At 34.0% G+C, this 13,890-nt stretch overlaps 1 protein-coding gene across 1 annotated transcript in view; it reads right to left on the bottom strand.

Annotated features, from left to right (window-relative positions):
* The window catches only part of EPC1 (enhancer of polycomb homolog 1), an 86,062-nt gene extending 73,192 nt beyond the window's left edge, over window positions 1–12,870 (bottom strand). The window contains exon 1 of the mRNA XM_019731488.2: window positions 12,562–12,870. Within this exon, the coding sequence (XP_019587047.1) occupies window positions 12,562–12,564 (3 nt within the window). The 5' untranslated portion in view covers window positions 12,565–12,870. The remainder of the gene's footprint in view (window positions 1–12,561) is intronic.
* Window positions 12,871–13,890: the final 1,020 nt, after the last annotated feature.

Genomic DNA, 13,890 nt, shown 5'->3' with positions numbered 1-13,890 from the left:
TTTAACATAAATGATGAACTGGGTTTGCACTAGGTGTTCAGTCCTTCTTTGCCTGGAACAAAAACACTCAAAACCCAAACTTTGAAAGGAAAGAAATGCTGTCTGAATAAAAAAGTGTTCCTTCTTGAACAAATCCCATCCTTTCTTCTTCCATGCACAAAAATACTATGCACACACTCACACACACACACACACACACACACACACACACACACTTCTTTACATCAGGCTTATAGGGGACACTGTTTTGTGTCTGTCTTTCCAGTGTCTAGTTGCTCTTCTTACATCTTAACAGAACTCTCCTTGACTTCATATTCCTGGGTTATTCCATAATCTGTGCTTTTTCAAATAACTAAACTTTCACGGTCTACTTGAAAAATAATGGTGCTCCAGGATTAATTTTGAACTATATTCTATATAGTGGTCTTTCTTAAAATTCTCTTTTCTTAATTCTCAGTGGGAATAAAAAGAAAAACAGTTTTAAGTGTAGAGAATAGGGTCTAATTTTATAATGGTATTGCCTCCATCATAGGAGTTTTTAGGACTATTTTAAAAAGCAGAAGCTTATAATATCATGTTACATTTTTATAAGTGAATCATCATGAATTAAAAAATAATCTATGCTTAGCTATCTCACTTGTATTAAATAGTTATTCATGAGCACTTTACTTTTAAAAATGTAGGTTCCAATCCTGGTTCTGCCACGAACTAGATGTATGATCTTGATCTTAATCTCCCTGGGTCTCAGTCTCCTCAACTTTGAAAAGAAGGACCAAGACTTGGTGATCTGTCCCAATTCTTCCAACTCTCACATTTTAGATTATCTCCCCTTTTCTGTAGTTGGTAGAACAAAACAGGGATACATGAAATTCTTTAAATATAAAAAGTTAAGAAGAGATATTAACTTTGCAATATATGATTTCTTCAGAAACTATGCCTTTAGGTATTTCCTGACTATATTTGTCCTAAGTGTGATCAGATATCATCCGAGAAATCCATGTAGTTACAAATATCATTATAACTGAAAAGTGCAGCTTCAGAATTTATATGAAAAGATATGAACGTCAAAATAAAAGCTGAGTCAGAAATGATCAAAATTATGAAGTCTTGTAAAAAAAGACCTGCAATTAGTCTGATATTCTCACTGAAAAAATACAGGAAATTTCTATATAATAAATTAACAAAATAATTAACACAATGGTATTGTCCAGACACTTAGAAAAATACCAAACACCACCATCAACAGCAATAGGAACAATTTAACCAGTTTAACAAGTTGAAAAGTATGATGAGGGTATGAAAAGTACATTTAAATCTTACATCAAAAAACTAGATTATGTTTGATAAACTTCAGTAAATTTTCCTAATGTTTCATTTATTGGGCCCCACCACTGCAAACATTGTATTATCAATCATGGAGATACAAAAGAAAAAGGTGAACTTAGTTCTTGTAAAAACAAACAGGGTATGTCCTCTGTGTATATCTTGGTAATCTTGGTTTGAAAGACAACTTTTAAGTAATTTATCTTTATATTTTCAAATTTACAAATGATTGAAATAAAATATGCAGGAAATGTTTCACAAATTTACCTTACAAAGTAGTTTATTTTCACCTCTTTTCAGGACATTTAAGAACTAATTTTCAGGTGAACTATCTTAGACCAAAAGATTACTTATCATTTCAGGTTTTCCTTAGTGATGTTGAAAATCAATATTCAACAATTATAGAATAGTCAGCCATCAATTTATGTCACCATTTAAAGTCATAAGTATGAGGTATTATGTCAATACATGGAAAGAAGCATAAACAATAAGGTGAAATGAGGGAATGAAAAGCAGCACATGAAGGATGATTTACACAGATATCAAACCTCCTAAACATGTATGACGGACTTTGAGAGAATTATGAAGGAACAATGAGAGGGAAAGTTTCTTCCTAAGTATGCAGTGCATGAAATAGTATGATATCTTCCTCATATACTTGAGAGAGAGAGAGAGAGAGATTTTGTGGTGGGTGTAATGTAGCATTCACAATGAATTCCAAAGTTAAAAAAATTCCAGAGTTAAAAAAAACTACATGGAAACTTCCAATTTTCCATCCTTAACATCAGTAACTATCCAAACTTTTAAACCGGTTAGTGAGAGGTGAATTTTATCAGAAAAATAGGAGAAATTTAGTACAGCTAGTCTTGAATTTCAGATACAAAGAAAAAATTTCATTTAAAAGTCCAAAATTTTCATAATCATAAAGAAACAAAATTTGCAATTCCATGTTTGGTATATAATATAGAATATATGTTAAAAATTTTATTATTTAACTAAAATTTTATTTGAAAATGTTTTCCCACTTTTTTACTAGTTCCTTTAACGTAGTATAGCTGAACGAGCATACTTTAAAAAAATGCAAAATCTTAAGGAGTCATATAAGGTGTGTTTTCCAATTGAAATTTATAAGTAACTTATAGATATAAACTCATTAATTGTCAAGAAATACCACAGAAGCAAATTCCTTGTGCATTCTTTCAACTTTTAGGCGCCCTCATGCTGCCCCCTGCTGCCCAGTGTCCACACATCCTGAAAACTGTCCCAAACTTGCAACCTTTTCTGCTTCATTTTACTCTCCCCATCAAAACTTACCTGACCAGAGATCCAGACCATCGGAGTTTTCCTCTACCAGACTAATGGGTAAACAGGTTACTATAAATAAGAGGTAGTTCCCTCCTATTTCCATCATCAACATTTTCTGGCCAGTTACAAGCATTTGAATTAGTGTTCTGTGGGCAATGAGTGACATCCTAGCTTGGGATTCCTGATCCTCCCTGCGCTGGTTCCAAGCTTCTGTCACGGGTTTCTGCCTCCCAGGCTCTAATCTCACACGTTATAGCTTCCTCGTTACCCACGCTGGACTTGTAGCTGCTATTCCTAAATGTCATGTTTTCTCTTCTCCCTGCCTATGCTCATGCTACTTTCTTTACCTGGAATGTCTTCTCCATTTCTACACGTTGAAAGCCTTCCTGTCTTTCAATGCTCTGGTCAAAATGACTTTCTCTATGAAGTTACCCCAATTCTCAAATGCTTCTCTTCTGTTCTCTCTTTAATCCTTTATGGCTCAGCATAATGTTGTTTTTCAATGTAGCAGATGCTCATTAAAGATTTAATAAATAACGAAGAAAACTTAATTCTTGGGCAACCTATTTGACTTGTTGATTTTTAAGAGTACCTGGAGAGGATGATGAGAGCCTGTGTAACACTGCAATATCCATGCACCTGAGTGGGTGAACTTTTTAATTCCCATCACACCGTGTAAGGCTTATTTTGATTCCTGAAATCAGGGGTGTCTGCAAAAAATGAACTTAAAGCTGATACTGAGTGCTTATGACATGTCAGGCATGATTCTAGGTGCTTTAAATGCATTAACTCACTGTGGCCTCACACCAGCTAGGTGAGATAGGTAATATTACCTTGTTTCATAGAAGCGGAAACTGAGGGTCTGGATAGATAAGTAATTGGCCCAAGGTGATACATGCAGTAAAGGGTAGAGCTAGGAACTCAAACAGATCAGTCAAAGCTGTGTACTTAAAGTGTTCTCATAATGTCTTCAATAGAAATGTGTATGGGGAGGCTTCTAGTCAGCTATTCTGGAAGTTAAAAAAAACCTTGTCTATAGAATATACTTGGGAATTGTGACCACATAGTCAGACAGTGCCATGAGAGCGATTCAGTATTAACTGAATATCTGTTAATATCTGCAGGAGTTGCTCTACAGGACAGAATGTGAAAGAATGTAGGATTCTGCCAAGTTCAAAGGCCTCCAGATTTAGAATAAAGGACAGTTATATATTCTAGAAGATTAAGAAATGAAAAATCCAAATATTTGTCAATTGATGTAGCTAGCCACTAGCATGGGGACCAAAGATTTCTAAACTGGCTTGAAAAAAAAGGAAATATATGACTCAATATTTTTGGCAAGTAAGCTGTGAGAATTCTCTCTCTCTCTCTCTCTCTCTCTCTCTCTCTCTCTCGTACAGTGAATATAAACAAGGCTCAGTATGTCACATCAGTGTCTCGGACAAGGGTCTAATTGTGTTCCAACCAAACCTCTGCTCAACAAGACATCTTAATAAGCTGTGAAGGCAGACCAAAAAAAAAAAAAAAAATTCACTTGGAAAGGCAACACCCAAAATTGTTTGGTTGCACATAACTGTTTTCCACATAGGTATGACTCTTTTAACATCAGAAAGATTTAGAATAAGTACAGAAATGTTTTTTAGTGTAGGTAATTGTTCTGTTTAAGAACATTTGATCTAATGGAGTACGAGGTCCGCCTATTAGACTTTTAATAGAACTCCTACTAAGTTATGTGTAGTGTTGAAACATTAAAGGGAACTTAAGAATCACCAGGTTTAGAAGTTAAAATTATTCAATATGTATGACTTTCTTAACTTCCTGACAATGTTTGCTAAGTAACAAAGGAGGTAACTGTGTGTAGTAATTTTATAAATGCAGTATAAAAAGTTGGGAGCTGTTTAATAAGTAGTGCTATAAATGAGACCAAATTTTAAAGAACCATGATTTCTAAAATTTGCAAGATTTATAAATATTGTAAGACTTGTAAACTAAATTAAAAAAACATAAGAATTACCTTTGGATATGTAAGTTTAATAAATGTCATATTATTTTTTAAAAATTAAAATTATCTTTAGAATAGTCTTTCAACATGCAAGACTCTCTCTTGAGGACATGAAGTAACTTATAACTTAAGAGCAGCTATTGGGCTGTTTTCTTCCAGCTAAAGTTGGTGTTCATTAAGCAGCCAACTTAATGTTTCATCACATAGAACTTGGTTTGGCAGCTCAGTTCTTCTTTATTTTGGTTTGAACTTTCCTCGCTTCCTAGGAGATGAATTGTAGCTTTTGAAAGCTTGAAATGGGAAGTAGCAATACAAATCTACTGATCTCTCAAATTTTAGGTTTAGTGGCTGACTTCAACAGTGTAACTTAGCAATTCTTAACTCCAACAGCATATTAGAATCTGATGGACAGGTTTTAGAAAAGACTTATGCTCAGATCCCATCCCAGACCAAGTAGACTCTCTGGGGATAGGGTGCAGGCATTTTATTTTTAAGTTTCTGGGGGATCGATCCTAAGTACAGGCGAAGTGGAGAACCACTGGTGCAACAGTGTGAGCTGACCATGGCGAAGGACCAGTGCTGTCCACTAGAACTTTCTGCAATCATGGAAAGTGCTATAGACTAAATGTTTATATACCCACTCCCCACCCAATTCATATATTGAAATCCTAACCCCCAACGTGATGATATTTGGAGGTGGCACCTTTGGGAGGTGATAAGGTCATGAAGGTATGGCCCTCATGAATGGGATGAGTGCCCTTATAAAAGATACCCCAGAGAATTCCCTCTCCCTTTCTGCCATGTGAGGACACATTGAGAAAATGGCTGTCTATGGACCAGGAAGTAGACTTTCACCAGATGCCAAATCTACTGGCTCCTTGATCTTGGACTTCCTAGCCTCCGTCACTGTAAGAAATACATTTCTGTTGTTTATAAGCCACCCAGTCTGTGGTATTCTGGTATAGCAGCCTGAACAGACTAAGACAAAAATGTTGTATAAATTTGTGGTCCAGTATGATAGCCACTAGCCAGGTGTAGCCACTGAATTATTAGTTTCAATTAATTTAAATTTAAATTTACATCGCTACCTGTGGCTAGGGACTACTGTATTGGACAGCACAGTCCTGGCAGTTTTAGGCCATTTTAAATGATCAGTAAATAGGTACTAAATGACTCTTTGATACTAGACCATGCCAGTCCAAACTTACTACTCTTGCCTGTTCTGGGTACTTCACACTAATTTCTTGGACAAGGGCTCTAGTGGTATGGAAGGATAGCTCGATTGAATTTTCTGATTGCTTTTTACTCATTTATGTTGGCAGACTGTTTCTTGGGATTTATACTTGAAATGAAAAATGAGCAAAGGCCTTTGAGAACTAAAAATTTCTTAAGTTTCAAAGCAGTGAAGCAATTAAACTCTTGGAAAAAGTCCTCTTTGCTCGTTGGCACATAACAGTGTTTTTCAACTGGAGGTTCTGACTTTGGTCTTGGAGGATGGCGAGTTTCCAGTGGGTTGGGGCAGAGTTTCAGAGCTAAATATAGGTCATTGGCATGGCAGCCTCTCTTTCACAGTCTCATCGAAGCCATGTCCTGTTAATGAGTGTGGGGCATTTAGTGGTTGGTGGGATAAAATCTTGAGAAAACCCAGCAAAATACCACAATATAAAAGTCGTTTTTAGATGTAACTTGCTATTGAGCATGACTAAATTCTATTTTTACCTGCTTTGAAGAATAATTTATGTTATAGATTGCTATTTTTTTAAAAGGTTAAAAATACATACATATATAAATTGCTGGCAAATAAATCTCAAATGTGATACTCATCCTGAGACATAAGAATCCTCCTTCAAGTCATAGCTGAAGTCTCCCTTTTTTCATTGAGCCGTTCCTGACCACCCTATTTAATATTGCAATATGTATTTATTCATATATTTGCCAAACGTTAAATGCCACCCCTTAAAGTTTGGCATATTGCAAAGCCAAAATATTTATCATGGCAAGCACTACCTGATTCTATTGAGCAATGTCTCCAAGAGTGGTCCATGGACCAGCAGCATCAGCATGACCAGCATCATCTGGGTGTAGGTGTCATTCTAACATTTGAGATCCACTGATCTAGAGTACGTTGAATCCCCCCAAAATATCCCAGAGTCTAAAACTTCCATATGTCCCAAAGTTGGTAAAGATCGAAACATGTTGTATATAAAATTGACCTTGTAAGTTGTGAAATAGAAGCCAATATTTGGACCTAGTGATGTGAATCACGAGTTTATCCACTTCAACAAAGCCTCACAGAATCTCTAGTCTTCAATCATTATTTTCCCTGTGAAAATTCAACTTCTGAAAAAATTTCATGAGATATTCCTGAGGAGATGAGATGCAGTACAAGTGTTTCCTTAGCAAATTCAACATACAAACATTCAGATATGTACGAATTACATGGGCAATTACTCATTTTATGAAAAGATTATTAGATTTATAAAATAATTCACTAGAGAATTCATTGAAACAATGACATCACATAGTACATTTAAAGTATCAATTTATACAACCTAAATTTGCGAATATCTAATGTAACAGTGGAGAAGAGCAGGTAAGTAAACAAGCTCTGATTTCAGACTTCCTAGCGTCAAACTTGAGCTTTTTCATTTACTGTGCAAGCTGGGCCAAAACTCTCTAAGCCTCAGTTTCCTCATCTATAAAATGGGTATAGTAATTGTCCTATTTCCAAAGTTTGTGTGAGGATTTCAGGAGATAAGAAGGGTATTTAGCCTAGAGGATGAACATAGTAAGCTCTAATTAAATGTCTGGTTTTAGTTTTTTTTGTTTTGGTTTTGGTTTTTAAATTAGCTGCATCTGTGACCAGTTTGGTCTCTGTGAAAACAGATATTCATGTTTTATTAGTCAAGAATGTTTATACAAAGCAGTTGAAGTTTATACAAAGCAAACAAGAGCTAACCATATTGAGCACTGGATACTGAGCAGGTGTTCACCCTTCCAAGAGCTCTTTCCTAGCCAAACCAATCGTGGTAATTCCAATCTCCTTCTCAGTGACTGGTTTTGGTATGACTATGTCCCACAAATTGGCCAATGAGCTGTAAGAAACAGTGTACTGTTGGCCTCTGGAAAGAATTTCTTCACTTATAAAAAGATGCATAAGAGAAACTATTCTCCCTTTGGAAAATTTTCTATCAGGATATGATGCTTGGAGCTGCAGCAACCATCTTGTGACTGTGAGGAAAGACATCACTGACGTTACGGCAATGTAAAAAAACAAAACCTACTAAGGAACTTGATAACGCTGTTGAGCTATTGAACCAAACCTAGAACTGGCTTGCCTCCTGATTATTAATTTAGTTAAAATAATCAGTGTCCTTTTTTTTTTTAATGCCACTATCAGTAGCATTCTGTGTTACTGTGAAAGCAAACTAAATGACATAATACATCTGGCTAGGATGGATTAATTGGCTCTAAGACAAAATGATTTTGTGACTTTATTCTTAAACCACATATAGAGAATCCTTAATGAATAGTTCCTTCTCTAATTCAGCTGTATGTAACAGCAGTCTTACTTTCCTGCTCCATATCTGATGTGCTTAACTAATTAACCATTAGCTAAATGTGTCATTATATTATCTTTGTAAATTAAAGTGTTTGTTTTTATTTCTAAAATTTCTGTTATAAATATTATTAAAAATTATTCCAAAATATTTCAAAATAAAAATATTTTAATTCTGATAGAATCCTTTAACACAGTAATTCTAGTTCCCTGCGTCATTTCACAATTTATATTTACATTGGCATTTATTTCATGAGAATGTGAGCAAAATGTTCAAAATGAAGCTCTACCACATTTTTAAAAAGTTTTCATTAAGTGGACTTCAGAAGGACACATCCAAAAGTCCTACTACCAGAGTGATCTTCTCCATCTCTCTTTCCAAGAAAATAAGTTAATGTTTTATTTCTATTTCTCACTTTGCAATAGGAATTTGCATTAGGTAACCATCTATTTATGTAACACCTATTTGGGCCATATCTAGAAACTGAGGGCTACTTTACCCTCAGTGTGTGAATATTTGGTACCTAAACAACAAGTGTCCTTCAATTTTATATAAACAGATTTAAATTAAAAACAAAATTTACTCCAGAGATCTTATTTGGCCTTCATTCCCAAATGAGACCCTCCCACATCTAAGACCTTAGATTTAAAGTATCCGTCCTTAAAACTTTCAACCATATTAGACTATAAACTCCATTAGACTATAAACTCCATGAGGTATCCTTCCCTCTTTTTCTTAATATTGCATCCTAGCATCTTACCATAATAGCACATAATAGATAGGAGAAAAATCTAGAGCAAACAAACCCCCAAATAAAAATAAATGTTGCACAAATCAAGTATAAAGTACACCTCTTTCATCTTTTTCATAAAGAAGCCATTATCTTTGCTTTACTTTCCCCTTAGATTCTCTATTTGAGAATATTTTTGAAAAGTAAAGAACAGTTATAACACAAACACCCACTTTGTCTATTATTTTCCCCTTTTCTTCCTTTGCAAAACCATGCTGAGGACAGTAGTGAATGTGTATAGTCTTATGGAAAGTAATGATATGTGCAAGAAATAGCAGAAGTAAATATGTGCAAGAAGTGGGTGGAATTAGAAACATACACATTTTAGGTCTGTATTGAACCTGGTTTTCAGAGGACACAATTTTTAGCTATTTTTCCTTCTTCTAACAAAGTTCATTCCAAGGTATGTTAGATTGGTCCTGGCTAATATTTTCAGCATTTTATGTTAGGTCATCTTAATATCTCTATAAATGTTTCTTCCCTTTGTTACCTCATCTTTCCTAACAGGTTTGGCTAACCTAAAAATTTCCTCAATCTATAGCAATATTAATGAATACAAATTAATAAATTAGGAAATTTTATTGATTCATTGCATTAAGTCTTAATAAAATTCTCAGTTTATATCTGTTATTGACCAAACTCCATAATTTCAAGTTCATTTATATGAGATTTATTGTTCAGAATTTGATTTACAGATTCTCCATGTCTTTGGTATCATTTGTTTCTTCTTTCTGCAACCTGTTTTTTGGCCATTTCACTACTCATTGACCCCTCCCTCTATCAGAGGGATGGGCAGGGTGAAAAAAATGATATAATACTTTAATATAGTTAATTTTGCTACTAGCTAGAATCTCTGATAAAATCATGTGCAAGAAAGAAATAAGTAATTGTTGACTAAAATGACATTTCAGGATTTTAAACAATTCTTTATTGCTCATGATCTAGCAACTGTTACAGTGGAAAACTGAATTCTCCATATACTATATTTAACAAATAAAGATTTTTTTCACAATAAAAACATAGTTTATGATAAAACGTCTAATCATAATCACACCAAACTCATGAACTAAATGCCTAGAAAAATGTTGTCAATTAAAAAAATTCAACATCCCCAATCAAGAGCTAAAATGAAGCACAAGGTGGATTTAAAAATGGAGAATAATATAAAATAATGAATTGTTTTTGCCTCATAGACTTGAACCTCCTTACTTACATGGTGATGTAAGAGCACAGATAGAAGACTATCTTTAATATAAATATCTATGGATGATTTTTTAAAGATTTAACTATAATGGTTACTTCATAATCAATGATGTAATAGTCAATGATGTAGGAGAACAAAGAGCATTGCATAGCTACATATGGACTTCACAGCATCAGTTTGTTTTTAAAAGGGGGGCTAAAATACATAAACATTCTTCGTTTTCACAAATTAAAATATCACCAGCTGAATAATAGAATATTTTAGCAATAAACATATTGGCAAGTATATTTTATTCAGTAGATCAACTTTAGAGAACTAAACTCTCCATCATGACCAGAGGGTTAGATAATATATTTATACCTGCAGTATTTCATTCTATAAATAATCTATAATGTCATAACTAGCCTTGATGGGGGTATTTAAATTTTACAAAGAGATAAAATGTCACACTGAATATTTTCAAATTTTTATAGCATAATATAAACAAAATATAGGCATAATAATTATTTTTGAGGTTCAAGGAAAGGATCCTAAACAGGTAAATTATAGGGACACAAAAATCAGAAATATATTTCTACTCATTGTCACACATTCTTTTACTTCAGAATTTTAGGATTTTAAATGATTAGTCAAATGAGCATTTATATATTTCAATGTGAATAAAAACACTAAATAACTCACAGAAATTTTTACTCTCTCAAGAAATAATCTATTCAATCCTATGGAAAGGTGGTCTAGGATATTATTTCAGTTGTTTTTATTTTATTTGTCAAAATAATATGTTTTTAGGTACAACTACTTTCTTTTTGAATGAAGGATATACTTACTATCTTCATAAACAATTAAAATGTCCACAGAGGCCAGTAAAACCTATGTCATATTGTAATATACATTTTTGTTCTTGTGAGGCTTTGGGCCTAAATCCCATATTCTCTAATCAGATAACTCTCAATAAGAACAAAGATGGAAAAGATTTATCCTATATTCAGATATGTGATACCAATATTTAAAAGTTAAAAGCAGTTGCATACATATTCTTAGAAAATTTATTCCAAAAATATTTGATCTTTTTAAAGTAAGGATTACATTAATTCAATCGAAGTATCATTTCAAAATAAACAATAATATAGGCATTGTTATATGTCAAACTACTAGAAAATTCCCAGGACAAACTTAGAATAGTTATTTAAGAAATCCCTAGGTTCAAAATGAAATTCAACTTTTACAATGTTTAGTGAACTAAAACTCAGACCTTTTGTTAAGACATTAACATGTGTAATGTTATAATATACGGAAAACATAAAATGTTACTAAGGAAGGAGAGGGTAAACCGACAGCTTTATTATTAAAGAATTCTGATCTAGTGATAATCATATCAGATAAAACACAACTGCAAACTGCATGCTTGCCCCTGATGCTCCCTGGACTGGTTGTGACGACATGTCTGCTCTCACCCACAGTTCACAGTTCACAGAAAGCATTTAAATCATACCACTGAATAATTTCTTCTGACTAAATTGAACTTTCTTTAAGGAAATAAAGGGATAAGATAATAGATCAAATCTTGCCCCACCTCTTCTTTTTCCTCCTTTTTTCTTTTAGTGAAACTGACATAAATTGTTGAGGAGCACTACAGCGCCACCAACACAGATCAATGCAAAACAAAAAAGATCTCCCACCGTGTGCAAAAAGAAAAAAAATTAGAAAAATGCCAAAAATTACAAAATGTCTCCCAAATGTACCTTTTTGGAGAAAAGCAAGGTAGATCTGCAAAGATTATCTAATGAAGAGCATTAAAGAATTAATATCATGGAATATAAGTTTAGATCTGATCAGCAAATAAAAGACTCACTATTTAGTAACAGCCATAACTTAATATAAACTGGGTTATGTCAATCTCCACCTTCATTATACCAAGGGCAGCTTTTCTGTAGTTTGTATCCAAGTAATCCATCAAGAAAACCACAATAGGCCTTAAAAAAAAAATCCAAAACTACGTCCATAGTTTGCCTGCTGATAATTTAGTCCTGGACAAATTAGGTAATATATAATTTTTATAAAGAGGATATGCACATATTTGGCATTACCAACATTGCTGGCACAAAACAAGTCCATCTTGAAATAGCTGAGTTCCTCCGTAGTTCACAGTAATTAAAGTATAATTTATATTATAAATATTTAGCTTTAACAATGAAAAAAAACTATTTTTTTCTTTTGGTAAAAATTAACCAGACAAGATTAGGTGGAATGTGCAGATCAACGTTAAGAAAAATACAAAGATTGGTTTTGTTAGAAGAAACACAATGAAAATCCTTTTTATCTGGTAGCTCGTTCAAAGATTTAATGACATAAATGTTTAAAATTATATTAAACTTACCATTAGTGTAGGCAAAGAAGAAGCCAGTTCTTGAAAAATAATTGTAACAATATAGGCTGGATACTTGTGTCCCTAGAAACAACAGCCTCCAGGCAGCATATGGATCTTGAAACATCTTTAAAATTTTTGGTAAATAAAAAGTAACACTTTCTTCCATGATCGGTGGCTGAATGGGGTGCCTTCCCCCAGGATCTGTGGGCGTTTGGGAAAAATCGGAGAAATATCCACGGAAGATTAAAAGCAGAGGAGACAGCGGCAGCCAGAAGACTCTGGGGTTAACAACTTTGCGATGGCAAGCAGGCGTGCTCTGATTGGCTAGGAGGGCAGTGTCCCTACAGTCTGCACTATCCCCCACTCCCCCCCACCTCCTGCAGCTCGGAAAAAAATGCAGTGTGTGTGCCATTTTACACTGGGCTTTTAAAAGCACAGCCACCCAAATGACAAAAGTCTAAGCTCGTTATTAAGTGACACTGCAAAACAATAGCACCCACGACTGCCTGTTAGCTCAGGAAAATGCCATTTTAACGTCTCAAGGAACACTCTTGTTTCTTATATGTGGGTTTTTACGGAATATAATGCTTTTCTTAAGCAAATTGTTTATTACTTTACAAACGTCGGTATATAATTTCGATACGAATACGGCCATTTGCATACTATTTTCGTCAAAACACTTTTGATTCGAGATTAAGGTACCTAAAGAAGCCAGTCATCCTTGCACAAATTCACGACTCCTTTAGCTCTGAAAGCTTTAATTCCTTGGAAAAAATAAAATTTGTTAGCCATAATAACTACCATTCCTGCAAAGAATAAAAATAAAATAATGACTTTTGTGGTTAAATTAAACAATGGGGATACTTTTTTTTTTCTCCTTAAAAATTCTATTTCAAAAACCTTCACTGGCTGACAGAATTCTACCACTCTGCCTTACAAACAAAATGGCTGTGGTACTGAGTTTTTTTGGATCCTCCCACTGTGCCTCGTCCTGGCCTCCAGGAAGTGGTAAAAATCCAAAATAAATACAGTACTAAAAGTACATTGTCCAGTCTGAACTCGGGTGACTCGTTTGGTAAGGGGGTCTTAGAAATGTGCTGCTTTTTATTAGTTTTTTTTTTTAATTGTTTTGAAAAGAACATCAATCACTAAAGATTTACTTGACTGTAATTTGAACTTCCTGCTTTACATATTTATAAGGTCTTTCACCTATCTTGGCAGGCTTTCAAATTAAGTGGGCTGGGAAATTTGATGCTCTGTCTCTAGTTGTGAGCTGAGTCAGGTATTTGGTGGTTGCAACTGAGCTTTTAAATAAAAATGAAGTCTAAAATTTAAAAA

The sequence above is a fragment of the Rhinolophus sinicus genome, linkage group LG02 (genome assembly GCF_036562045.2).
Source record: "Rhinolophus sinicus isolate RSC01 linkage group LG02, ASM3656204v1, whole genome shotgun sequence".
Taxonomy (NCBI): Eukaryota; Metazoa; Chordata; class Mammalia; order Chiroptera; family Rhinolophidae; genus Rhinolophus; species Rhinolophus sinicus.
The sequence above is the reverse complement of the archived record's forward strand: the minus strand, read 5'-3'. Positions and strand labels throughout refer to the sequence as shown.